Source organism: Gymnodraco acuticeps, unplaced genomic scaffold (assembly GCF_902827175.1).
Source record: "Gymnodraco acuticeps unplaced genomic scaffold, fGymAcu1.1, whole genome shotgun sequence".
In the NCBI taxonomy this organism is placed as follows: Eukaryota; Metazoa; Chordata; class Actinopteri; order Perciformes; family Bathydraconidae; genus Gymnodraco; species Gymnodraco acuticeps.
Window position 1 is genome coordinate 2,474,814 of NW_022990583.1, and position 25,324 is coordinate 2,500,137.

Sequence of the window (25,324 nt, forward strand, 5' to 3'; positions counted from 1 at the left end):
GGTCTACCCCTTGGTCTCTTCCCAGCTGGACGTGCCTGGAACACCTCCCTAGGGAGGCGCCCAGGTGGCATCCTAACTAGGTGCCCGAACCAGGTATGAACTCTTTAGGGAAATTCAGCACAGCCAATTATTAAAGCGTCACCACCTTTGTGTTATTACTTTAAACTGACTGACTGTTCACATTAAGGTGCAATGTTCTAAAATAGCCAGTGCTCTGTATTCTCAGATAATAAGAGGGAAGGAGAAGAAAGTGCAAACAGAAAGCAAAACAAGACACTCTTATAGATATATTTGTGGCCAGACAATTACACCATTTGTGTTACTAGTAGACAGTTGCTGTTCCCACTGATAGTAATTTTTTACATTTCAGTTCCTGCTGCTGACCTTTTGCTGACCTGGTGCATGCTGGTTCCTCATGTCCTTGTTAGAGTGAAAACAAAGCAATTGCATGAATGTATGTAAATTAACCTGATTAACCGAACACTACAACTCACTCACAGGCTGTTTTAATTTATTTAATAATCTGAAAAACTCCAGCCTTGATTCCAAATATTTCCATTCTGTTAAATAGCCAGAAAACCAAAACAATATTTTTTTTGTATCTACTTTTGTAGCAAAGTTTGGTTTGAATTACCATATACATTCTTTATTCATGTGAAAGTCTTTACCAAAAACATAAAACTGATTGGTTTTGAGGTGTTGTTTCTATCCACACAGCACAACAGCAGCAGACACGCCATTATAAGGAGTGTATTATGATCAGAAATAAACAAACTGTTGCTGAAATAATATAAATGAACTATATAACGTTTATTAAAATATATAAAAGACAAAACACATATATGCATAATTATATCCATGATGAAATATGCATATACAGTATAATAATTATACAGTAAAATGTGTTTACATATATAGATTTTTTATACATATAGCAAGATACTTTGCATTAAAACTAGCAGTGGTGATTTTTTACTTCCCTCCCCCCTAACAGGAAACCCCTCAGTCCACGTCAGGCCTCCGAGAGGAAGCAGCCTCTGTGAATAGCTTGAGAGCAGCAGCACCTTTACACCTGAGATCCATGTTTTGGAAAGGTCTCACACAGAACGACACACCTACTCTGACATATAGCTTCCAGGGACTTCTACCCACAGCATCAGGAGGGAAAGGATGTCTCGTCAAAAGTCCTGTGATCTGTTCCTTTCTGTCACCTGCGCCCTTACCGAACATCGGTACAGTCGCAGCAGTCCCAGCACAAAATCTACAAAAACTTCAAATTTGTGCCACACATCTTTTGTTATAACACAATAACTTCAGAAAAAATATCCTTCTGGTCCAATATCATCAGCTATCGCACTACAAGATTCCCCAGTACATCTAATCTCAGCATATATCTGTTTAGCTTGCAAAAGGATAGTAAAAAGATCCTGGACAGAGCGTGAGACACTCCTGTGGGATGACCGTTAAGTCCTTCAGACTGGTGTGGTTGGTTTGTGGTTGGTCCTGAACAGTTTCAGTCACTGCACGCTGAACGCGGTCATGTCTGATGGTAATGGTGGTAGTGGTGGTGGTGGTGATGTTCATGGTGATGGTGGTGCTCGTGACGCTGGACTACGGGAACCACAAACCCCGGGCTCCCAGGTGGACCCGACACCTGCTCTCTCTCCAGTGTGGGGGGCTGCTGCTGGGGGTGGGACTGAGGGGACAGCGGGGCTTTGGATGGGGACATGGCTTCTCGGGCTTTTGCCCTAAGACGTTTGCTGTGACTGTATTGCAAAGGGTGCTGGTGGTGGCCGGAGGATTGGCCTTGGTGTGGCAGGTGGTACACATCCTGCCCCCCGTGTGCTGCTGCGTTGCCGCTGTGTAACATCCTTTCCACAGGTGGGTGGTGGCCGTGACATTTAGTGGATTTGCCACCGCTGCCCCCGTTATTCCCCCCCTTGTAGGTTCCTTTGGGAGATTTCACAAAATGTGTGCCTTTGCTTCGAGACTCCGCAGGGTTGTAGCTATCCCCGATGACCTGTGAGCGGCGATGGTGGATAACTTGGGGTTCTGGTTCCTGGGAGCGTGAGCGGCTCTGGCTCTGGGAGGTCCGAACGTGGGTCTCCTGGGGAGGGGTGGTTCCTGAAAGCCAGGCAAGAGCCACAGGGTCAGTGGTTTTATGCACTAGTCGTTAAAGTTATAACACTGCTGCTGTTCACCCACCGATTAATTATAGTAAACTTTTAACCTTGTCATTGTGATATTATATGAATTAATTAATAAAACTTCTATGTTCAAAGTGTTATACAGATGACTGACATCCAAAAATAAGACATTTTATGCACCGTAAAAAAATAAACAGGGACAAAACAAAGTGATAAATTATTTTAAAAAGAATAAAATAGCATCAAAAGATATTATAACAGTAATAGTAGTAAAACAAAATAACATTTAAACATTTTTTTAAATAAATGTAATTTATATACAAAGAATAAGTGTATTAAAGACTTAATACAAATATCTCTATAAACCATCTTTAATAAAAGGCCTTGTGGTTACTATTCAGACAGTATTGGTTTAAAGACACTTTACACCTGCAGCAGCAAATATTTTTAAATCATTTAACCAAACAGCTTTTAATCATATTAAAAAAGACAACTACCTTCAAATCTGGATGTGTAGTTCTCTATGCCGGCCAGGTCCAGGTAGTGATTCCTCCTCTCTGTGTTCTCATCCACACAGTAATGCTGACCCTCGGTGGCCGGCGCCTCATTGCTTTGCCCTTTGCTGCTAAATATGAGCAAATTATTCAGGATTAGAGGACTGTAAATATTTTTTTTAACAATGAAACTACTACAATTACTTCAACAGACACCCGCCAGCCTCTAAGCAAAGTATACATGACGTGTACTGACCTGACATAGGAGGATAGCCGCTTGTCAGCTGATCGCCCCTCTTCCTGGTGACAGCGATCTGAAGAGGGAAAATACATGAAACAGGTAGAAATGTTTACGACAAAATAACGTTTCGTTTTTTTACATTCAACCTGCTCCATTACAATGTTCACGACCCATGCCTTTAGAGAAATGTCATTTTGAGTGTAAGAAGCATTGACATTTGGTATTCAAATTATTTGTTCGTATTTGAATTAATAACATATTTGGCATGTCCAGAAATATTGGTAGACTAAGAACCAGGAAGTGTCTACAGTGGAACAATCTTAAAGTTGCAGACCTTGCCAAACTGATTGATTGAAAAGTGTACAAGAATAGAGTTTTCTCAAAGCACATAGGGATAGTAAATAATGTCCGAGGTATGATGCTGCTTTTGCTTTCATTCACCTGTTCCTGTTTCTCTTCTGTGGGACCTAGGTTCTGGAGTGACGGTCAGTTTGACACGCAGAGTCTTGCTCTTATTATGGCAGGAGTGATTCACTGAGGCATCCACCACATCATAGATGGTGTGCATCAGACTGGACATGTCCTATAGTGATAGATAAACACATTTGTTAGCATTATCTCTGACAAAATAACATGTGAAAGGGACAGACTACCAAAAGAAAACATGGCACACCAAGGAGCACACAAGACACAGCACGTAAAGTCATGAAAGCTTACAAACACGTACATCCTTAGTGACTTTCCCACTGTTGTCAAAGTCATAAAGTGTGAAGATCCACTCCTGGCGGTTGTCATCCTCCACGGAAACGTCACACTCCAAGTCCTGTGGATACATACGTGATCATACTTAACACAAATAAACAGTTAGAAAGGTTAAATCTACATATTTCTGTTAATAATAAGCTTATAAATGTTTCTTCTACAGTATGTCAATAAGCATTTATGACACCAGGGGGCTGCAAACTACTCTCAATTTAATCATCAAGGCCACCGCATCTTCTCGTCTCTAAAAACAGGGATTTATGAAACAATGTTATCCAACCTACAAGCTATCTGTTCACGATCAAATCACACCTAGCTTCAATGAGCATGTACCTCATCAAGTACATTTAAAGACTACCTTCCTATGGCAAAAAGAGCGTAGGGCACTTAAAAACATGGTTTTCAACATGTAAACATATCACTTTTCTGCTGCTTTTACCTTCTGTGGGGGAGCACAGAGAAAGTCAGTACGGTCGGCCCTACCACTATGACCTTGTATTTCTACTTGTATTTCTAGGAAAGAATGAGCACATCCACAATTCTCAGTTACAATTTGTTGGCAGTTACTTTGATTCAGATGTATCTAGTAACATGGCCATAATTGGAAAAATAAACATCTGGAATATAGGACTAGCCTGCAGGCATGTTGGGGAGCTGACACTGTGTGAAGGCAGTGTGCGTTTACAAGGGAGGCGACCCCAGGGAGAGAAGCAGAACTTTATGGTGCTATAATATCTCCTCGGCTCACATAACCAGGAGTGATCCCCAAAGGGCAGATCTAAGCAGTTATTTAAAACAGGCAAGACTAAACATTACAATCTATTTATTCAATTTATTGATCGCTAAATTCAATCAGGATATGGTCTGGAGCAGTGTCAACATGCAGACAGATGTTCTGTGCACAGGGTGAAGGCCTACAGCTTCAGGAGGATACCCACCATGTATTTATTTAATAACCTATAGATTAATCATTTTGCACTCGGTTCTCTTGACCTTTTTTCTTTTTACATGTTTCTCAGCCCACAACAAAACTATTGGACAATATTAATTAGTTATTTAGATTCCTCACTCCCTGTTACGCGCCTTTGTTGCATTTTCATGTGACGTGTGACTTGTTGTGTTATTGGAAACTAATCCAAATGACAACATAGCATTGTGGCCAGGTCCAAAAGCTGCTTACATCCAGACTGATGCGTTTCTTCCCCGGAGCTTTGTTTGAATCTCTCAGTATCTCCCGCACCCCGTCCTCTGAGTGCAGGTACTGCAGGTAGCTTTCACAGCCCTCAGCCTTCTCTGGAGGAAGAACCACTGTTGACACAGGAGGACCCGTTGACTTTACACTCACAAAAACCATGCAGAACTTTGGTAACACTTTGTACACTCATCTCATGATCTCAATAATGGACATTTTCCAATTAAAAACATACAGTGATATCATACAAATCTCTGTACACCAGTTCTAGTGTTGTTTTATAAAGGGGTTATAAATAGTTATTTCACATATATGCTCTTTTATCATAAAACGTAGCATTACATATTCATGTCATAGCATAAAGCTTATCAGTGAGAGAGAGAATAAAATCTTTTCAACCTACCCTCTAGGGGACAGTGTTGATCTGTGAATTGTCTTTGCTTCAGACTTCCATTTGGAAACTCCTGGGACAAGGAAAGAAATGAAGGGAGAGAGAAAGAGAGAGGGGGGTCAGAGATGTAAGTGAATCTACAGTTCAGACCACAGACACAGAGAAAACAAACAGTTCCAGCTAAAGCATTTCCTACTCAGATGAGAGGAGAGGGCTGGAGGCTCCAGCGCGGCCAAACACTTTGAACATCTGCACGCTTATTGTGTTTCACTGTCTGGGACACGGCGAGTGGAGCCAAAGCCAAGCTTTCAAGAGTCCTCCAAGCCCTTCATTCGGACCCCTCGCATCCATCACAAAACCCATGATGGCACTTTATCGTCAGAGCTCTCTCTCTGAGCCAATCTGTTTATTCTCATCCTGCCTGACATGGAACCAGGCGAGGAGAATTTGATGGAACATGCTCAAAGTTTTGTTGCATTTCTCATTGAAAACTGGACTCAGGACTGAGAAGTTGGTTTGTGTAAAACAAACGTTCCAATGAGCTCTCAACAACATGTGTGTATTTATTTTGAACGGAGAACAATTGCCAGATGGAAATAGGATAGGATGGGACTGATTTAATACACTATTCCACAGCCATAAAACAAAAGCAGGACAAAAGGCTGGAAGGGGGAAAAAAGCTCTGCTGTCATATGTGAATACTTTTTTTTCGGGGGAAAAACAGAACCCCAATGTATTCATAACCATCCCACACATGTGCTAATGCAGAGGCACAGTGAGGCAAATGCAGCCATGTCTCTATGCGCGCACACGCAGCCATTCTTTAATTACAACTGGATTGTGGAAACAATGAAAATGAAGTGCAGGACAGCCCCTAAACCACAAGTATTTAAACAACAAATGATTCATCTTATTTACGTCATCTCAGTCCTCTAAGCTGCTCCACACACACTTTGAAATAAAATCCCTACCATATTGAATCAATGAAGCCCAGTGGAACGAGACAAATAAAAAACAGATAGATGCTAGAAAACAAAAGAACTCCATGTACCTTCAACAGAGCCGAGGCTCAAGCGAGAGTCTGAACATCTGCATGCGTTTAGGTGAACGAGCCCCCCTTTCCCTTTCCCCTCTTTCTCAGAGTAATGACAGCGCCAGGGCCTGTGGTTCTGTTTAACAATCGCAGAGCCCTTGATTATTCCTCACTTCAGAAGATGATACCTCCAGCCTGCAATCTGGCCCTGACCTTCACTGCTGAAGGGGGGAGCCGGTGGAGTCTCAGGGTCAAGGCCAGGACACCCCCTGCAAATTGGCCACCAGAGACATTTAGAGAAAAACAGCAAAAAGAATGGGAGTCGAGCCTTGGGGAGAGGAGACGAGGAAGCAGGAGAGGAGCAGGAAATAAGGGAGAAAGAAGAAAGAAAGGAGTGGAGGGAAGAGGGCACAAAGGGGAAAAGGAGGGAAGGCAAGATAAGAGGAACAAAGATGGAAGAGGAGAGAAGCAGATAAGAGCTGAAGCAGAGGAGGATGTGTTTTGTTAAATGGGAGATAGGGCCTATCTATTGCTTACTCTAGTCCCTGGGAGCTCAGTGGGAGAGGTGGAGGCTGGATTTTAAAGACTCTGGAAGCCTTCTGGGAAAGGTGGAGACAACTGGTACCGCTCCCTGGGCCCCAAACAAGCTGCAGTCTTTAATAACAAAACACACAAATTATAAACTAGTCGAGTGTATGTGCATCACTACGAAAAAAACACACACCATCTTTTGTGGTTACAGAAGCCAAGTTGTTGTTTCCTTTCTACGCTGGCTGCTTTTATCTCCCCTCTTTGTAGCGCAGGCCCTAATGAAGGGCAGTATGTAGGGAAGAGGGAGTTCACACAGACACACTGTTCTGCAGCGCAGAGGAACATCAAAGACAGCCATTGATTCTTCTTATCCTCGTTCCCATGAGGGTGCAGAGCAAGGTGCGCACCTCTAAATTAAAAGACAGGTTTCCACGTTAAATATAATGAAACAAATCAATCAACCAACTGCCAAAAGTGAATCTGGTCTCTCTAATTAAAATTCTGATATCCAGAGACGTCTTGCTGCGTGCACAAGGAGAGGACCAGCAGGGCTTGTGTCGAACACATGGCTCCCCCTCATCACCACCACCACCTTCGTGCTCATTACATCCATCGGGGGAGCTAATGAGAGAGCAGGCTAGGTCTGACCGCAGTCTGCCGTTTAACGTCTAAACACATGGCATCTCCATCCACATCGCCCACGGTGTCGGGCTTAAATCTGCCCACCACATGTGTAATTAACTGCTTTCTGGCATCTGAGCTGCTCTCATTCCTTCACTATCAGATCACAAACTGCTCTGGAGGCAAATGTGTTAGCATTTTAGAGTAAAGTGTTCTTTGTTTTCCACCTGAAGCCAATCATATTCACATCCAAACACAGTGTGTGATATTAAGTATGGGGGAGACTGCATGTGTGGGGCGGACGCTTCGACAAGAATGACAAGGAGATTATAAGGTTTTAGATCTGCGTTGTCTTGCAGTGAAAATATGCACTGACACTGTTCCATGTAAACAGGAACCCAGACGCTTGACATAAGAGACAGACAGAGAGGTGTGTGATGTTTGTTCCTGTTTAATGCAGCAGTTCTGCCAAGCTTCCCTAAAGCCTCAGCCTACTGCCAGACTTTTATGTGGGATAGGGTAACCAGGGGAAGCTTTCATAGCTCCCTACCAGGTGACATCAGACATCCCCCAGCAGTCTCTCTCTCTCTCTGCCTGCCACCCATCCTCCCGCTGGAAAACACTGCACATCTTTGTTCTCACATCCCCCTCTTCAAACTCACCCCCTAAATATAAGCACACTCTTCTTTTAGACCATTCTTCAAAACATACGATGCACAACTGATTTTGAAAATCACATCTTCAGAAACAGGAGGAGGCCAACGTGAAGATTGTTTACACGGCTCCTCTGGCCTCGGGGTATGAACTATGGCAACTTGATCTGACGTCTGGAAGCATATCCAAGTATAAACATATGCTACAAACACAGGATACTCTCTGGATGCTTCCTCATATCATTTTAAGATATGTTGTTTTTGGAAATACTTAAAAATAGCCTGTAACTAGTTTAAATGCAACTTTTACAGCAGGGTTCATTCTAAAACTGTACATTTAATTCTGTGTATCTGTGCAGTTATTGTGTCTCAGTTATTTTCTTTATGTGATGAAGAGAGCGTCTTTGGAGACAAATACTGAGCGGCTAACAGCAGGCTTTCTCCAGACTCTACAACATTTCTAGAAATACAAAGTCACCTGGAGCTGACACTGAAAAGGCTCCACAGGAAATCTTTGAGGACCACCAGCCGACCGGCATTCCCGCTCTCACTGGCAATTATTGGGAGGATTGTGGGGTTCCCCAAGGATGAAAATGGGGATTGAGTAGAGTCAATATAAAGAAAGGAACTGCAGTTCGTAAACAAACTGCATACTCTTCACCGCAATATGAAACTGGAGAGGGAGTGGGGCCATTGAGAAATAAAAGCCCTCCATTCCAGAAGAAACCAACCTGGCCTTGACTCAAAACCAGATGTGAGCGGTTACACTAAAGAGAGGCAGAGCAAAAGAGAGGGGGATGAGGGGGGAAGGGGCTGAAAATATGGAGAGCTGAAGAGAGAAGGCCAGTTGCATAACTTCTGTCTCTTCTCTTGCAAGACATTGAAAGAACAATATGTCGGTCTCTTGACGACTAAACAGAGAGCTTTCTTTTCCTCTGGCTCATCAGACGTCAGCTTTCAGTCCAAGTCATGGTAATTATAGTGTTCAGAGTCAACAGAGCAGATTGGCCTCAGCTACTTCTGAGTATCAATATTAAAACCAACAGCACTGCATATTCTGCTAGGTCTGAGTTAGCCAGCCTTATAATGTTCATCACAAAATTAAAACCATTTTAAAGCATTTTTGGATGATTCAGTTTCTAACACTGCAATGTTGGCCTAGATTATCTAATACACGGTTTGTAATTCTAAAAGTAATGCACTTATTCAAATATAAACCCAACAAACAACACACATAATTGTGAGCCAGGACAGGTGTCGTATTATAAAGGGCGACATAGTAACGAGGAGGGGATGGATGGGTCCAACAACATAGGACGCCAGGAAGTAGAAGTCATTGTTGTCTACCTAACTTCCATACTTAAATACCACTGCTTCCGTAACCCAAACCATGATATCATACAGACCATTGTATGAGGATATCTTTTATTTTCAAACTAATCCAAGAATTCTCAATAAGGGTTTGGAGCATTTTCTTATTTCAGCCACACCTCACCTTCTGAATCTTCACCCTTGCTTGACAGTAAGCTCAAATGTGCCTTTGTCCACTAATTACTATATGTTAGCTATGCGAGTGCCCTAATAAGTCTTTCTATGAATGGAAATTAGATCAGAGCAGAATGCCATCCTGTCAGCTGGACTGGACCCATGTGGACAAGATGGCCCAGATATGGCCCTTTCAGGGTAGAGGGACTCTCTCTGAGGTCAAACAGGAGGCAAAACCTCTCCCTTGGCAGGACATGAATCACTGTGGTGAAGCCTCTTCGCTCCTAGTATAACAACAGCTGTGCGAAGAGATGAGCATGCTTGCCTGTCTATGTCAGAGCAGCACGTAAACCACTGAAAGTCAACCGCTCGCCTTCAATCAGGAGAGACTATCTCTTAAACTCCGCACGCACCTCCTAACCCCCCTTACCCTCTCACGGATCTTTCTCCTCACTTTGATTATGACCTGCAGGATGGCATAAACAAAGATTAGCATCACTGGCTGACCACCCGGCATCTGTCACCGGTGCTGTAATCAGCTTGCCATCATTAAAGTGGGCTTTGATGGGAGTCTGATGTAATGGTGGCCCTCCTCTCAGCTGTCACACAGGCAGCTACTGTAGGGACTTGGAAACCATGTGCTTCATAGCAGGGACTGGAATCACAGTCATGAATCTGGGTTAGGCAAATGTATTCAATTATAGAGGTAGTACATCATAACACTATTTGATCAGTTACTGGGAAAAGAGAAATACAAAGTGGCTTTCATGCTTCACTATATTCCAAACACAAAAAGCTGAAGTATAGTTAAAATGTGGTGCCACACACATTATGAGTGCACCACAGAGAGCATGTTGCTTTAATTCAGAGGTAACAGGGCTTCGTGGTGTAATGCAATAGTCTCTGGGTGGACTTATATGACCATTGCCATGTGTAATATGCACTCAAACATTTTACAATGAACTCTTAAAAAAGTTTTGTAAAATGGGTTCTTTTAACAGTCAAAAGTTTATACTTGATTTGGTTTTTTGGTTTTTAACAGCTAAAAACTCAAGACTTCAATGTTTTTGCTTGGGTTTCCAGTCCTCTGTGATGAGGTTAACTCATTAGAACTTTCTTAAAACTTTTTCTTCTCAACTTTTGCAAACAAACTGCAACTAAGGAGTTTTCAAATTAATATTATTTGTTCAATCAATTCATTAAAACATCTTCAAATCCAGGGAATGGAAAAAAAATATCTGGCCCAATTTTCCAGGGCCAAAGGTGGAGTCTTAACATGCCCTTTTGTATAATTTACAGTCCACAATCCAAATGTTTGGCAATTAAAAATACCATTTAAATTATTACTCCAACCGCACTATTAATCATTCCAGCTTTAAACTGTAAACAGCAGCTCCAGACATAAGAAAACAGTACACTAGAAACTACACAGGATTTTGAAACATGCACACACACACCCTGACAAACACGCAAGAAGGCATATCAAAGCCAGTGTGGGACAGGCGGTTAGACTCAAACAGGATGTTCCTCTGTTTCTGGCCTTCATGTGAAATTCTGTAAGCTCCCGCGCAGGCCTCTGGCTCTTAAGCCCGGCCAATGGGGAGCGCGCCCAGGCCGATAAAGCTGAGGGGATTTGTTCCACATTCCACAGGCCCTTTAAACAACACAGTGGATCTGAGAGAGCCAGGTTGTGGGTGAGGTTGTGCCAAACGCCACCTCTCACATGTAGAGACTTTTCACAATTGTCCGGCTGAGCATTATTTACATGCAATGACCTGATGTAGCCAGGTGGTTTCTTATAACTTAACTTTTCCAAATGTCAGTCAACAAGTCTTTGTAAGTGCATCTCCACCTTGCCTGTGTCTGCTGCGTGAAAACCATTTCAACACACTCACTCTCACCTGTAAGGGCGCTTTTTGTGTACTGTAGTTAGTGTCAGGTTTCCAGCTGTCTGTCTAGTATTGAGATGTTATAATTGCTCTCACCTGTGACATAACCGCCAACACCACTGTTTTCACTGCTCGTTGCAAGGGATTTGAGTCACAGCTTTGAAAGGCAGTCCTGGCAGTTCATAGGGGCGAGGCTGTGGTTGGAGGCTGGTGGAGCTACAGGCGCTACAGTGCTCCTGTGGGTGACTGAGAAATGTAAACAAACCATGTTTGGGAAGCACAGCTGCGCGCCAGTGTGGAGGATCAGCAACATTGTCAAAACTAAACATGTAAAGTGGTTCTCAACCTTTATCTCTGTGTGATGTGTCCCCCTCAGCATCAGGGGGAGATTAGACAACCTCTTCATCAACAACCTGTCAGTTCCAAATAAATATTATTTGTATTTAATCGTATTTTTTTCAAATGTATTATAAACTGGATGTTAAACAAATGTTGTTATATTATTCTATTTTTTTATCAAATTGAATTGTCAGTGTGTACGTTGTTTTGGTTAAGTTTGTACTTCAAGTCGCAGGGGCTCGATCAATTACCTTTTAATATTTCGACTGTTTATCCATTTGTTTAAGCTAAAAATGTTACTTCTTTCTTCATTTTAATTGTTTAATTTCTCCATTACTCAACGTGTAAGCTAACCATTTCAAATGTTCTGCTCACTTGCCGTTTAGTTTTCATTCCCGTTTATCTGCAAAACATGGCTAAGATTCTTTGGCATCTTAAACATTACATTTACAAACAACATAAATATTTGGATATTTTTCTTAAACAAATTACATTATTCTTTCATTTACATTTGTCAAGATTATTTTAGCGTTCCATGTCCACCTCGGAATAAGTGTATCCCCAGATAAGTGCCCCCTGGTTGGATATCCCTGGTGCACACACTTGAATAATGCGGTCTATCTAATCCACAATGACTGTTGGCTGCTCACTTAAATCTGAGGCCCTCCTGCTGTTAATGGGCTTGTGGATGAGCTGCCCGCTGGTTTCCTGAACATGTCTTCCAGCAGGATAAGAACAGGTTCAGGGTCAAAACCACAGCTTTACCGTCCACTAGTTACTGCTCCCTACGGGGAACTTACACAGAGAACTACAGATCCATATGACTGACCACGATAAGAGGAGCTTTTGCAGCCGTGACCAATCAGCCGGTAATGTAGCATGAACTCTCAACACATCCATCTGTGAGGCATATACTGGGCAAACAGAGACGGGCGGCTGTTGTACAGTACTATTAATGCATTCAGCCCTCAGGGAGAATTAGGCTCACTGGTCACAGGCTGCCAAAACACAGAGTTCAGTGCAGCAGGATGCAACAAATAATCAAGGTAGACTGAGCCCCTAATAACTCATAATAACTCTCTCCGCCAGTTGGTAGGGATTGCCAGTCTCAAAGACCATGAAAATTCTTGACACTGCAAGAACAGGCTTATTTCCAAGCTGTGAAGTTCCTCACTGTCCTGGAACTGGACAGGGGGTCATCCCAGGGTCAACAGCCAGTGTTTTCCTGAGGATTCCTAAAAATACCCTCCTGCTGGGTGCAGGAAGCAGAGGAGACTCCACGATATTCAGACGATGTGAAGGAAGCCTGGACATGTAAAATGGACCACTGCCAAAGGACCACTGGCTGTAATGCTTTGGAATATTAGATGCAACTTCCCATGAAGAAGAGGACAAAGTTGAAAGCTGAAGATGAACGGATGAGAAAAAGGAAAGTAGCACATGGGCCAATTACTGATGCACTAAAATCATGCAAGCTTTTTCACATTTCTGTTGAATTATTCTCAAAGAAAATTACTGGTCAAAAAGATATGAGGATATGCGTATGATGAATTACTTTTGAAAATGTGCAAGACAAGAATGTTAAATCCCGTGGTGCAAACCCTGAATTATAATTTTTATTTGTGAAACATCACAGAAATATGCCAAGTAGAGATTTTGAGGCCGCAGTCAGCCAGACTTCAACATCTGTGCTTCTTCCTTTCGGACTGAAGCTGCCATGTGTGCACTTTAGTGACCTGACAGACAAGCTGTGTGTGTCTGAAACACTGTTCCCCAGTGTGACATTCTGGAACGTAATTCATCCATGGCACAAGCAGAGATCAAAAGGCTATGGTGCAGAGGGCAGCTCAGCAGAGCGCACAGAGAGCTGCTGCTTTCACAGCCATAATTACTGGAAACCTGGGTCGTGAGGCAATATAAAAGAGCACTTAAACATGAGCTGAGTTAGCTTAGCTTAGCTGCTTGTATGTTCTTATCTTATCTAAGGGATAAAGCTAAGTCTGTTGGAGTCTCCTTCTCTTTCACACAGCACGTCTTGAGGCAGTCCACTTGAAAGTACTAAGTGTGACACTCAATGTTTGATAGAAGTTCTTGAAAGACAACTTATGCCTCAAAAAGCTGAAGGTGCTGATATGCAATAACACCTTAAAAGCTATGAGATAATCAGGTGCTGCCAGGATAGAGCAGTTCTCAAAGCTGAGCACATGACACTGGGGGTAAAAGTTCAGATATTCTGATACACTGGCATTCTTGACGTGATAGGATCAGTCAGCCCCTATCAACACGGAGAAGTAGGTGCTGGTTTTAGAGAAATACCTTTCGGTGCTGCTATATCTGAGCACTTTTCTGTATTGTTTTATAGACATACTGTCACTGTTTGTGTCACAGAATTTCAAAAGCAGATTTTTCTTGACAACGTTTTTTGTACAACGTTTTAACATATTTTGGTACACTTTTGAGTACTTTGTTGTAAGGCTAGATTTGAAAAAGCACTCAGCAGCAATATCATGAAATAAAATCCTGATTTAGAAAAGTGCGTTTTCTTAGAGAAGCACCTCCTTCAAGCAGATGGCGTCTCTGAAAGGCTCTCAGTGAGGGGGGGGGCAGGCATTTCAAGGAGAACTGCTGTTTATTTGAAATGAGCCTTTGGGTAAACAAGTTACATGGCACACACAGGGTCAGGTCAGCTTTTGAAGTGGACGAGGCTCAGGAAAGAAATGGGTGGGGGAAGAAAAGAAGGCTGCCTTCAGAGGAAATGAGAACAGTGGCCTCTTTCAGCGCTGTTTCATCCTCTCCCTCCCTTTTTGTCACATATAGAAAAAGCACAAAAGGTGTTTTTGGTATATAAATACACCAGCACAGAATGTGAAAACCGCTGATTTCTTATTTCTCCTGAACAGTATGAGAATCATTCTGCAGTCATTACTTCCTAAATAAATTCCCAAGAAGAATTACCACCCATGACAAAAAATAAACCACTTCCTTTTAATGGAGTCCCATTGAGGGTTATGATGACGGGAACAGGTTTGTGTAACAAAAGCAAGTTTTCAGCCATTCCCCATCGGAGAGGAATGTGATGTGCAGAAGGAAGGCCAGACCTGGGCTGTCTGCAGAGCCTGGATCCAAGCTTTGAAGCTGCTCGTGTGTTTCAACAGCTAACCACTTTCAGATGGGACTGTGGCGTTTTATGAGCTGAGTAATAGCGATACCTATACATGTGCAGGCTCGGGGTCCCAAAGAGGGGGAGGCTCAGCTCAGAGCAGGGAGAAAGATGCCTAACTCCTCGGGGGTCTGGGTTTGGCTGTGTTTGATAAATGTTGTGCTATGGCATTCTGTATATGAAATTGGACGACAGGAAGATGGATGTTGCGTAGAGTCTGTTCAACTATGAACACAGTTCGGCTACGAATTCAATTTTTTTCCAAGGTTCTTGAACTTCAGAAGGATTAAAGGTATTGACTCCTTGTATGGAATAAACACACAAATCCTGGCAATACTCCAAAATCTCACCTGGAATGTAGGCTACAAGCAAACACATTGGCAGAACGCTTCGTCTAAATCTAAAGAATAAAGCAGCCCAGCATCACAATGAGCAACAATGCCAGTCGCTTTGGGTGCCCTCCACAAGGCCTTTCTTTAGCATACAGGAAGTCGGGGTTTGTGGTGTGCTGTGTTTCAAACTCCAGTCTCAAACCTGGCAGGGCGTCAGGTTCAGGAATGTGGAGCAAGAATTAGGTTTTAAAGAATCCAGGGGTGACTCTGAAAGCTTTTAGTACAAGAAAAACGCAAAAAGTGAATGTAATCCACCAAACGGCCAAAATGAGATGCATCACAACATGAGGAGGTCCTTTTCATGTTCTGCCATTTCTCCTCACGCTAACAGAAAAAGATTTATATTCTAACTCATTCACATCTTTCACCATATTGTCCTGCACACTGCTATTTAGTTTCCCCTGCGCTGTGTATTGTGGAATATAAGTCAGGTCAGCATCTGACCTCTGTGGAGACAATCTCAAATTTCCACTGGCAGAATTCATAGGATAACAAACTTGTGTCCAAAAGAGCAATCCCCTGTCCGGTTTAAACAAGCAAGCAAACCCTCCGTCTCCCTTTCAATCTGCAAATGTTTAAAGCAACTAAATATTGAACAAACATAGATCTGCAAAGCCTCTTCTGGTAATGTTCACGTCTGAAGCTTTCCGTGTCCTCCCTGAGCTCCTCACATGCACTACGCTCACTGAAGACTTAAACAATGTAATCAATTAACAATGGCTATAACGACAGCATATAATAACAGCACCAACAACCATAACTGAACAAATATGATATTCCCCTGGCTGCTCTAAGGCTTGCGAAATGAAGTCCACTTGGAAAAGAGCTAAAGCTTTCTAAGGGGGAACAGGGGTTTATGTGGAAACATACCTTACACACTAAAATGTAATAACCTTTGAGTCTCCCGGTGTTTTACTTGGCTGGGAGAAGCATAAGATCAAACACAGACTTGGATCCAGCAGCCTTTGCCAAAAATGTCAGCGCTAAGCACTGGGCTCCAGCTTCAGGTATTTTCTTTCCCCTGGCAGGGAGCGAGAGCAACGACACAAAGCAGTGTTAACCCTAGGCGGGGCAGCCCCAAACAGCCACCAGCACACTAACCAAGAAGGGGAAGTGAGGTCTCCCTGCTGTCATCGCTGACCATGCATGTCTAGGTCATGTATAGTGTCACTGAAATCCTGCGATGGGCTCAGGAAGTTGAGATATTCACATGCAATTGCACGCCTGATGACTTGCTACAATCCAGTCCTGTTGAGTTACATTGATCTCTCTAGAAGTATGAGATAACTCATACATATCATGAAAAGCAATGACAAGAAATGACTTCAAAGCAGCACTGATGGGACTAGATAGCTCCAAAGGCGACAGAGCTTCATTCCATATGTCTGCTGATAAGAACTCCAATAATGAAGGAAGCGACTGTCATTTCTCTTGTCTAAATATAGCATACTCTTGTGAGCTGTAAGAGATCTATATTTATTTTATGCCATCATACATATGCCATGAAAATGTGTAGGCAATTTGGGTATTTTATACCTAATTTGATGATATCCCTGGCGTAAACAGGCATTAATCATGCATTTCATGCTCACATTATTGTCTTATTCCGCTCTGAGCTACAGCCAGTATATGATAAGCTGTGCTTAGCTTAATGACTTGAAACAAGGGGAAACAGCTCGCCCAGCTCTGTCTAACGGTAACAAAAATCAGCGTACCATCATCTCTAAAGCTCACCAAACCAAACATCATGTCATAACTTGTTTTTCAGGGACAGTTTTTGGCAAGACACAGTGACTTCCTTAACAAACAAGATATAATGTGTCCATAAATGACCTATAAATGCACTGGAGGGGGGTTGTGTTGTTTCAGGTACTAGTGAGACATTGAAGTCAATCCAGGAAGTCTAGTTTAAAGTGGACCTATCATGCTATATTTGACAAATATATTGTAGGGCCATACCTATACAAAACATGTCTGAAAAAAATAAACAAGAGGAGGCGGAGCTAATGCCTGATCAGAATTCTACCGGAGATAAAGTTAAATTTGGTTGTGATAAAACGGCATCCGGTTTAAACCACGTCAAGGATTATTTCTGAAACAGTATGGAGCTCAAATGCTTTTTCTTTTGCAGGTTTATCACAAGGTGAGTTCTTTTTTTATTTCCTGCTTTTTAAACACATGTGCTCTCCATAGTACAGGTTAGCTCTGAGTGTTAGCGAGGCCAGCTAATGTAAACAAAGTCGTCCAAAACACGTCAGGCATTGTTTCTGATAGCAACTTTCAGTGGGTCCGCTGCCGATTTGACCAGTTCGGATGGAAATCTGTATCCGCTCGTTGTACACCCGTTTTTAAAAGATTTGGGTACGGAGGAAAAGAGAGAGGGTTTTATTTTCTGACGCTGCGTGAGTTCCCCGACACACCGGGGACACATATTTATGTATAAAAGACATCACAAAGTGCATTTTGCATGATAGGTCCCCTTTAAGTAACAGATCTGAGAACTTGAAGGCTTCTCATACACAGATAAACAGTTTAATACATAGGGTTCATATTACAAAGTAATCTTGCATGTATGTGATCGGACATTTAAATGCTTGACACGTGATGTTTTGTTGCATCAAAAATGATGCCATGTTCAATTATTTTTTGCTAGTGCTCACTGTGTTGGCATCGTTGCTGCCCCACCAGACTGGACCCATTTAAACGTCAGTCTGAACTTTAAGGCAGTTTCAGTGGTAGTCGCTGAACATTGTAGCTGCAAATTCATTTAGTAAAATGCAACACTACCGCAACCATCACATCATCCCACATATAAAGTGGAAAAAAAGGATTAACCTGATCTCAAATGTAGTTTAGAGCCAGCAATCAAAGGGGTGGGAGTATCAAAAGGGCCAATAGTTAATTATTTTCCAGACACCTCTGAAAGATAAATTAGGGCCTGGTTTGTGCTGAAGGATCGTGAACCATGTGTGATTCCCCCTGATGGCCAGAGAGAGGCCATAAGTGTAGGTCACAGGGGAATTAGGGAGAAAGTGAGTAAACTACTTCAAAGTACTTGAGACCGTATAAATATCCTCAGAAAAATAAACAGTTAATCCGCCTGCAGTGTTTCTAATGTCTTTCTCCATAAGGCACAGGCCACACAAACCACTCTTTGCCTCTCACTCAGTCATTCACTCACAAACACACGGTCAGGGAGTGAGAGAGGGACAGGACCTCTGGCTTACAGGCGAAGGAGCCGTGTGGTGATTCGCACTCACACACTCCAGCATGAAAGAATGGCTAAAACAAGCATCTCACACTTGGGACGGGTGTTGGAGCCGACCAGGTGATGATGTTTACACTGACAGAGATGTGAATGTTTGTTCAGGACAAATGGCAACCAATATAGAAAAAAAAAGTCCCAAGTGATTTGGCAAAGTGAGATCAATGGTCAGCTCCTGCCCAACAATGCAGTGGACCAGGCAGATGTGGCTCTCCATTACTCCCCTTCCCCCTACTACCTTTAAAACCCCTCAAATATCTCCCCCATGAAAAACACCCTTAAAAACCCCAACCTCTCCTCCTCCTCTTTTCCTCTTCCCCGCCACCCTCTCCCTCCCCCCTTCCCACCACAGCCCCTCTCCCTGCTCCAGGATTTTGCTGTACAAACCAGGAACAGATGTCTGCCGGGGCCGTGCTGAAAGACCCCGCTGTTCTGGATGCCAGCCACATGCTTTTCATTCAGAGATGAAGGCTCACAGCTCGCCTTCTTGTGAAGCCAATTTCCCCCAAAAAAAAGGGCTGGAAAAAACAAACTCTCCAAATGCCTTCAAGTCCCTTCAAAAGCAGTACATATATGAGCACACCTTTTTGTTTCGTCTCCGCCATGTATTGCTCCCTGGTTGGGCTGCATTAAGGTCAAGATTGTTGGCGTTAGTGAGGTGGAAGAGAAAAGTCATGAGATGTTTCTGATGAGAATATTTCTTAAGAGTTCTCAAAAACCTTAGGAGCGTCACGATTGTATCCTGTGCACACAATTCAAGACTACAAAATAACAGTAATTACTTTTAGACTTTTGGATGTGTACTGAAAAATAAAGTATAATTTGGGGCCACAACCTTAAGATTACACAGATACGCCAGCTTCAGATCCAAATCAAATACTGCTAACTCAAAAGGAACACGGTGACTCGAAGATATTTTCAAATGCCCAGCGGAAAAATTGTCCAAACATAATATCCATTTTGAGGAGGATTGCCAAATGAGGATTTTTATATAAAGGGAAAGTCTTATTCATAGATTCAAAATGAATGTTAAAAAAAACATTAGTTTACAATTAGTTAAGTGGGAACTCTGCACTTAAACTAGATTTACTATTGAGCAGTGAGGGCTGTGTAACTCTCCACAAGTCACAATAAATGAGCGTCTTGCTGCTTTGAGCCCATCATTAAATTCAACTGCATCCCTAACTGAGCCTTTTTAACCTCACGTGTGATATTATTAACATTTCAAAGTGGAATAATAAAGTTCTTTGTTGTAGAATTAAAAATGTTGACACACTCCCTCTTCACAGGCAAAGTCTGTGGGATGTTTTGAGACAAAAGATGGTGCTGAAAAGCTGAATTAGCCTGTCATTATTTGGGCATCCAAGCATGTCTGTTTGAAGCTCCAAAATGAAGCACTGTGGTTGTGTGTGTGTGAGGGTCTGGACTGTGGATGTGTTGATGTTTCCAGAGGTGAAACACAGTGAACCTTCACAGAGCTCTTCCACTAATGAACGCGATTTGGATGAGTTCAGAGTTAGGATTTTTCCTGCATTTTATAAATGTAATAACCACAGATACCTTGGACTACCACTTTGATCTCACCTGTACTATTTCCTACCAGGTGCTTTAACAGGTAACATTGTTGTTTTGAGCACCTGCAAAGAAGTGTCAAAATCTTAATGACTGTTGCCAGGATGAGCCAAGTCATCCTGCTGAATCACGCTCTCTTTGTCCACTAATACCTCTTTTTAAAGAGCATATAAGGTTACACACTGAGAGGAACCTGCCAGCTGTAATTTTGAATCATGGTTTGCGGTGATATCAATATTTAAACAGGCCTTTGCATCCTTTGATCTTTTGTTATTTCTTGCCAAAGCGAGTCAAAGCATTCACAATTTGTTGAAAAGAAATGACTGCTTTACTGAAAAGATGGATGGGTTTACACAAACTGATGTTGGGCACAGGCTTGTTTTCCTGGTTGTACTCCATCCTTCAGCCCATCCCCCAGGACAGGGCAGGGGGATAGAGGGGTGAGGGTTCGGAGGCTCCACTGATATCAGAGCCCTTTTATAACTCCCAGCTCTGCGCTTTGAAGTCGCAGCCAGACAGCTCAGGAATCCTACTCCCCCATTTGACAATGAGGAGGGGGATGGTCATAGCTAAACAATGCATTTGGCCAATCTCATCCTGTACAAAATCATAAGCAATTGTATCTGTCCCTGCTGCTCATCAACCAAGGCTGCGTGGTGAAACTGCTGTCTGGTGAGAGCTATATGCTAAAACACTCATGGCAGAAATCCATGTAATATCATCAAATCTCATTAAAATGCAGTTTCCTATTTGACTTTTTTTTAAATCATGGTCCAAAGGTCTCCAGACATCTTACAACGTATAATCCGATAATTATATCTGGGAAATGTCACAATGTAATCCCATCCTGGTGAAGAATTAATTAACGGTGTATGGGATCAAAAGAGGAAACGTTACAGTCTTACTGCAGATATAAATTCTATCTTTGTTGAAAGTCAGCCTGTTAGATGGGAAACTATACAGCACGATAAACTCCCCGGGGACATCATCCATCTTTACGTTAATGTAGGCATGGGCTCATTTCAAACAGCATGAACAGAGCTGTCACTATACGAGCAGGCTTTCACATCTTGCCTCTGCGATACAATAGTGAGCATATATGCAAGATATCATCCGAGTATCAATTTCATTCATGCTACTCGTTTATTTAAAATGGGATACTTTCCATCAGGGCAACAACCACGACATTCGTTATCATTAAAGCTGAACAATATATTCACATTTCATCATATATTGTTTGGCATTGTTAAGTAAAAAGTTAGAAATACTTAAAATTGCCCTTTACAATTTCCTTAAGCCCAAAGTTCTGTCTTCAAATTGCTTGTTTTGTCCAATCAACAGTCAGACATCAAAAGATATGTGACATTAGGTAAAGAAAAGCATAAATTCCTCATGACTGAGAAACTGCACATTTCAGAATAGTTTGCTTTTTTTTTTTAAACAATCTATCAATGTATTATTTGGATAAGTCTTTGTTGATTGATTTTCTGTCAGTGTTCTATATACGTTGGATTTATTGTATTGGGTCTACTTTTAATCCTGCTTTGGGTTTCACCAAGCCCATTTTCACTGCTTTAAACCTGGATGTTTTTCGATGTAACTTCATGTTACCCTTATTTGAGACAAAAATCAATACTATTTTTTCTATAGTAGAATATAGCCTGGATGATATTCAGCCTGGCTCCCATCAATACATCATGACTGATGCTGTATACCATATGTGGCGCCTCTCCTCTCAACCAATCCTAAATTAGCCTCAAAGAATCAAGAAAAGTAGTAGGCTGGTTAGCTAAACGCTGATAGTTATCCAGTTCTGGTCTGGGAATGAGCCTCTAATGTAACCAATTAATGACACAAAATAAATCCGGGGCCTGACTTTGATAGAAGTGAGGGTGGGACCCACCTACTAAATAGTGCCAAACTTGTGCCTTTGGTGGTTTTCCTTGAGGGGAGTGTGAACTCAGCCTCCTCTGAAGCAGAGTAAAGTTCTCCTTTAATTTGCCATGAGTGTGCGGTTTATAGCCCTGATATAATCCATAACTCGTCCACTATTACAACCACCCACATCACAGATTGTCAGTACCTCTGTGTGAACTTCTCGCAATGTCTGTCTGAGACCTCAGGACTCTCGTACCCCTCAAAAACGACACACTAATTGAAGTGATGTAATGTTATGCCACAAGGGCTGCCCACTGGGAGCCGCAGTAGAATGGGAGGCATTGAGGAAAAAGACACAGCCCTGAGTCATGATGCCAGCAGCCACAAGAGCAAACGTTATATCCCTCAGTCTGAGAAACGACTACCTTTCCATCCAGCCTCTGTGTGTGTGTGTGTGTGTGTGTGTGTGTGTGTGTGTGTGTGTGTGTGTGTGTGTGTGTGTGTGTGTGTGTGTGTGTGTGTGTGTGTGTGTGTGTGTGTGTGTGTGTGTGTGTGTGTGTGTGTGTGTGTGTGTGTGTGTGTGTGTGTGTGTGTGTGTGTGTGTGTGTGTGTGTGTGTGTGTGTGTGTGTGTGTGTGTGTGTGTGTGTGTGTGTGTGTGTGTGTGTGTGTGTGTGTGTGTGTGTGTGTTGCCTTGCCAAGCCGCTTCACACACAGGGCTCATAGCTGTCATAACCCATCCAGTGATGCTGGCAGGGGAATAACCGCTGCAGTGTTGTGCCGGAGCCAGACATGACAGAAAGAACAACAACCTACAACTTTGCAAAGACATCAGCATGTCCTCACACATGCTTTATGAAAACTGTTCCCCTTCCCCTCTGGTCAAGAAGTTCTTAGCTTCTTTTTTTTCTTCGGAAGAGGGAATGTAACAGCTTCTAACAGACAACTTTGAAGTGCTTGACAGGCTCATCCCCATCAGCAAACACACGCATACACACCTGGGCACACTTTTGACATGAGAGTTGCATGTGCAACATAAGAAGATGGAATTTCTAACAGTCAACATTTAACAATTTAGACAGAATAAATAATTATACATAGCATTTAAAAAAAAAAATAAACAACAGATATACATGCATTTTTTTTTGTTTTACTCAAATAAAGCCATAAACGCCTCATACCTGCATGCTCTTCAGCTTGTGATCCGTCGGGCTGTATCTCTCACATTCTTCCATCCCTTTTCGGAGGAAGGCGTTCACTACAAAACTGTCTCCTGAGACATGAAGAAAACACACCGATTAGCAGGTAAACATCTCAAGCTTAACCTATTTTATAAGACAATCATAATTAATTAACAATCATTATAAAATAACCAGTTTATCCTCACCTTCAGGGTTTTCTCTGCGCTTACACGCTTCAGTTCATCAGAGACAGGGATGCGAAAAAGACATTTGTTAGTCTTTGTAAGGATAGGAATATTTTTAAATACTGTCAATAAGTGCGGAAAAACTTGAACATTTCTTACCATGTTTTGACTGAAGTTTCCCCATTCTTAAGTCCCTCTTCCCTCGACCAATAAACGTACTCCGATATGGCAGAAGGTGAACACAGTCACTGCTTCAGCATGGTCACATTGTGTTTATTCTGCGAGAAGGAAACTCCAACTTCATCCATAGGCAGGTAATTTAGTCGCTTGTTCATTGAAGTATCATCTGAAATTATATAAATGTTTAAAAATATCTGTGCAGGAGACAGGGAAACACTGGCTGTCTTCCTCCAGACTTCCCTTCAGTCCGACTGAATGCAGAAGCGCTTTGAACACAGCTCACATCCCGGAGCATCAAGGCAGACAGCAGGTAGGGCACTTTCGGTTAGTGTTTCTACAAAATAAAATATCAACATGACAACATTTTAACAAGTGATAAAACATTCACGCAAAAAGGAGAAAATTATCAACTAATTACTGAATAAAAAAGGGAATTCGTTATCCAAATTAAATTGTTGACATTATCAGACACATTTTCATTTAATCACTAATCTACTAAAAACCGATTGACGGATTTTGTACCAAATTATTATTATTTCATGACCGGTAGCAGCAAAAACAAAATGTATTGTTTATTAAAAATTGAATAGCCTACTTATAAGAGTATAAACAATTATAATATTGCCCAGGTTAAAAATGGTATATGATATTCCAGACAGAAAAAGACATGAGTAGGGTACACTTATTGAATTGTATCTTAATTAAAGGTTGAAATGTTGCCTTTTTTCTTTTACAACAGTATTAAAGTAAACAACATCAACACAGTTTACACCCAGCAAATCCTTACATTTGACAAGTTATCCATTATTTTGAAAAGCAAATGGATCCATTTCCGGTTGTAGGTTTTGTTTAGCTTGTCGCACTTTCGCCTGGTTTGGCAGCTCGTGTGGCGTTGAATGTCAAACCGCGTCCTCTGTTGGTGTGATTTTCCGAACCGCTCCATTCATGGTTTTCAAAGTAGACCAATATTTATGACTAGGAGGACACTTTCCTTTTAATAAATAATTCGTTTTCCGTTATTCAATGTCGCATTCGTTAGTAGGCCTGACACGTCAATTAAACGGGTAAAGCTGTACACTGCTACACTGAAATAACAGCTAATTATCCACAAAGTGCTGTGATGTAGGCTACACTAATATTACAGCAAAAATCATTTATGTTGGATCACTTCAAACTATTTCGTTTTGTAAAACAACAGAGGCTTTTTTGGTGTGTAATTATTAACATTATTAGTAAGTTATTGTACAAGTCTGTGTGTTATGCAAACACCATTTAGATCCACATTAAACTTGCCATTATTTGCTTTGGTTGTGTGTGCAACAGATGCTTAAGATAACATGTTGTTTATTAAAGAAAAACAGGAAGAACATGTTGTACCAGACATCAAAAGCTTTTTAGCAGTTTAATAGTTGTTCCCTTTGACAGGGCGTTACAACATGGGCCTGGCCGCAGGACACATGCCAAGAGTTATGCATTTTCATTCACTAAGGCACACTTTGGCTCAGTATGAAAACACAACTGTCATGTTAGTGTTTTGTAAATATTCCACTCCTGTGCCGCTGATTAAACTCAACATGAGAAGATATGCTATGCTGATCTTTGCATGCGATCAAGGCAACTGTTAGTACACGTCTGGTGTCTCACTCGCTCACCGCTCAAAAGGGCTGCTGTCAAACAAAAAATGACAGCCCATTCCTTAAATCTTATCCTTTACCTAAACAGAGCAGCTGGAGGA

General features: G+C 42.0%; 1 protein-coding gene across 2 annotated transcripts; it reads right to left on the reverse strand.

The window, feature by feature from the left end:
• Nucleotides 1-494: 494 nt before the first annotated feature.
• On the reverse strand, nucleotides 495-23,851 carry nkd2b (NKD inhibitor of WNT signaling pathway 2b). 2 transcript variants are annotated; one of them, XM_034228361.1, is made up of 10 exons: nucleotides 23,569-23,851; nucleotides 23,431-23,457; nucleotides 23,225-23,316; nucleotides 5,240-5,300; nucleotides 4,825-4,952; nucleotides 3,610-3,705; nucleotides 3,324-3,465; nucleotides 2,898-2,955; nucleotides 2,645-2,769; nucleotides 495-2,124 (listed from the first exon to the last, which is right to left on the reverse strand). In XM_034228361.1, the coding sequence occupies exons 1-10, from the start codon at nucleotides 23,591-23,593 to the stop codon at nucleotides 1,538-1,540; spliced, it is 1,341 nt and encodes a 446-aa protein (XP_034084252.1). In that variant the 5' UTR covers nucleotides 23,594-23,851; the 3' UTR covers nucleotides 495-1,537. The 2 variants fall into 2 exon arrangements, with proteins under 2 accessions (XP_034084252.1, XP_034084251.1); XM_034228360.1 differs by having other exon boundaries at nucleotides 2,645-2,772.
• Nucleotides 23,852-25,324: the final 1,473 nt, after the last annotated feature.

What these genes read in the sequence shown, in the direction of transcription:
- nkd2b (XM_034228360.1), bottom strand. Translation starts at nt 23,593, where the DNA reads ATGGGGAAACTTCAGTCAAAACATG. An exon ending in CAGAAGAGAAACAGGAACAG is followed by an intron (nt 2,956 to 3,323) that starts GTGAATGAAAGC and finishes TTCCCTCTTCAG; the next exon opens with ATCGCTGTCACCAGGAAGAG. An exon ending in CTACACATCCAGATTTGAAG is followed by an intron (nt 2,125 to 2,644) that starts GTAGTTGTCTTT and finishes CCTGGCTTTCAG; the next exon opens with GAACCACCCCTCCCCAGGAG.